The 1,936-nt window shown below is 41.1% G+C and overlaps 1 protein-coding gene across 1 annotated transcript; it reads right to left on the reverse strand.

Moving 5' to 3' along the window:
• Positions 1 to 273: 273 nt before the first annotated feature.
• Positions 274 to 1,578, reverse strand: LOC129275860 (uncharacterized). The gene has a single exon (XM_054912332.2). The coding sequence runs from the start codon at positions 1,576 to 1,578 to the stop codon at positions 274 to 276; it is 1,305 nt and encodes a 434-aa protein (XP_054768307.2).
• Between the last annotated feature and the right edge of the window lie 358 nt (positions 1,579 to 1,936).

Here is a 1,936-nt window from a genome sequence, read left to right on the forward strand (position 1 = left end):
GAATCGTGTGTAACGTCGTATGTAACTTTACAAATAGCTTTATGCAACACCAACAAGAGACACGTTCAAAACACATGTCATCAGGCAATCCCCATAAAATTGTGTTTTTCAAAAGATATATTTCATTTTCTCGCGATTGCTAGTATCCTAAATGGAGTTGTTGCAGGAACATTCTGAGTCCACAGTCGCCAGGTTAACAAGGATTCCATCCTGATTCCTTTCTGAATTACAAAAGTATTTTCATGGCTTGCATTACTTGATTCATTGCCAAAATTATTTAGCAAATCTACCAAATTTAAAAGATTCCTTAACATCATTTCTGAAGCTGTTGTTGACAAGATAATACACGAAGAAGTTAACGATGTGATTGAGGAGCACGATATCTAACATAATGTTGATGACGATAGGGGCTCGACACGCTAACAGTATTGGTAAGTTAGGGATAATTAGTTTAGGGGTCCACGTTACGAAGAAAAAAGCTGTTATGATGAGAAGCATGCGAGTAGTTTTCCTTCCATGATCAGAATAGTTTTTGTTCTTAATCGACTTCGGTGGAGCAGCAACAGGAATAGGGAGCTGTGAAGATGAACCTAGTGGTGGGGAAGATAGAGGGTTAGAGTTTCGTGCATTTAAGGAAAGGCTCTCACCTTCATCGTGGCCCTCGTCGGCTACTTTCGGAAACAAAGTTACCGGACTTGTCCGAAAATGATCGTTTCTATCAAAGGCATTATGGGCGTAGTCTCTAGTATTTGCAAGTTTCATTACGGTTTCTTCTTCAATGGTATCAGTATCTCTGCCCGGTGGTTCCGTCTCACTTCCTGTCGAAGTAGAACCTATACCTACAGCTTGACTGACCGTAGGAAGACCGTGTCCATTGTAGATCAGGTCGACGTGAATCTTAGCCCTCTTCCGCAAAGAGTGGTACACGAGGCCGTACATGACAGAAATTGTTGCAAAAGATAAGAAAAACAGGCCCAGATACAAAACAAGGAACGAGAGAGTCACTTTATTCGGCGCCGATAATATGCACGTGATGCTTCCGTCAGAATTTATGTCTGGGACTACACTGAAAGTGACGAATGGGATATTCGTGACGATGGCGACCAAAATACACACCGCTACCATGAAACCCGACGCTCGGACCGTGCTCCGACGTCGAAATGGACGACAGACAGCCATGTAGCGGTCGATACTGATTGCCAAGGTTAGCAAGATCGAAGCAAGAGCGTAAACTTCTCCCAAGAACAAACTGAGAGCTACCATCCGACACATGAGATCGGCATTGAACTCTTGAACTCTCAGCAGAAAAATGCATACAGGTGAAGTTGTGCTGGCGACCAAGTCGACTACCGCTTGACCAGTGATGAGGATGTCCGTGCTCGTCTTCCGTTTCTTCCAGGTATAAGCGCGAATGATGACGGCGTTGCCTGGAATTCCTAAAATTAATATAATCATATGGAAAATCAAATCAGCAATTTTGTTAGTTTTATTGATGTAGCTGTGTGTGTCGTACTGGCAAACATCATTTGATGCTGAATTATAGCCTGCAAGCAAGTCCAATTCTTGAGGATCATTCATTGCAGATCAGTTGATGACAACTCTTTAAATAAAATGGTTTCAAGATTCTTGAATACTTGTGTATATATACTGCCAACGGTTTGACTGTTGAATCATTCGTGTCAGTCTAAGTAACAAACACTTGGCCCTAAAACGAGCATTCATGTCTCAATAAAAGAAGTATGAATAATCGGGGGAGGATTATAAATAAAGTTAAAAGTAATTCTTATAACACTGTCGTCTTGCGTCTAAAGTTAATTAAAGTGAAAATAAGGTTTGGTGACATTTCCTTGATGGGCAACTCATTTCACATTTCAAAGCAAATAAATACATCGTGTGGATGTATCTGTCATGCCTGCATAGTATTATGAAGGTTAAC

This window comes from Lytechinus pictus, chromosome 14 (assembly GCF_037042905.1).
Source record: "Lytechinus pictus isolate F3 Inbred chromosome 14, Lp3.0, whole genome shotgun sequence".
Lineage (NCBI taxonomy): Eukaryota > Metazoa > Echinodermata > Echinoidea > Temnopleuroida > Toxopneustidae > Lytechinus > Lytechinus pictus.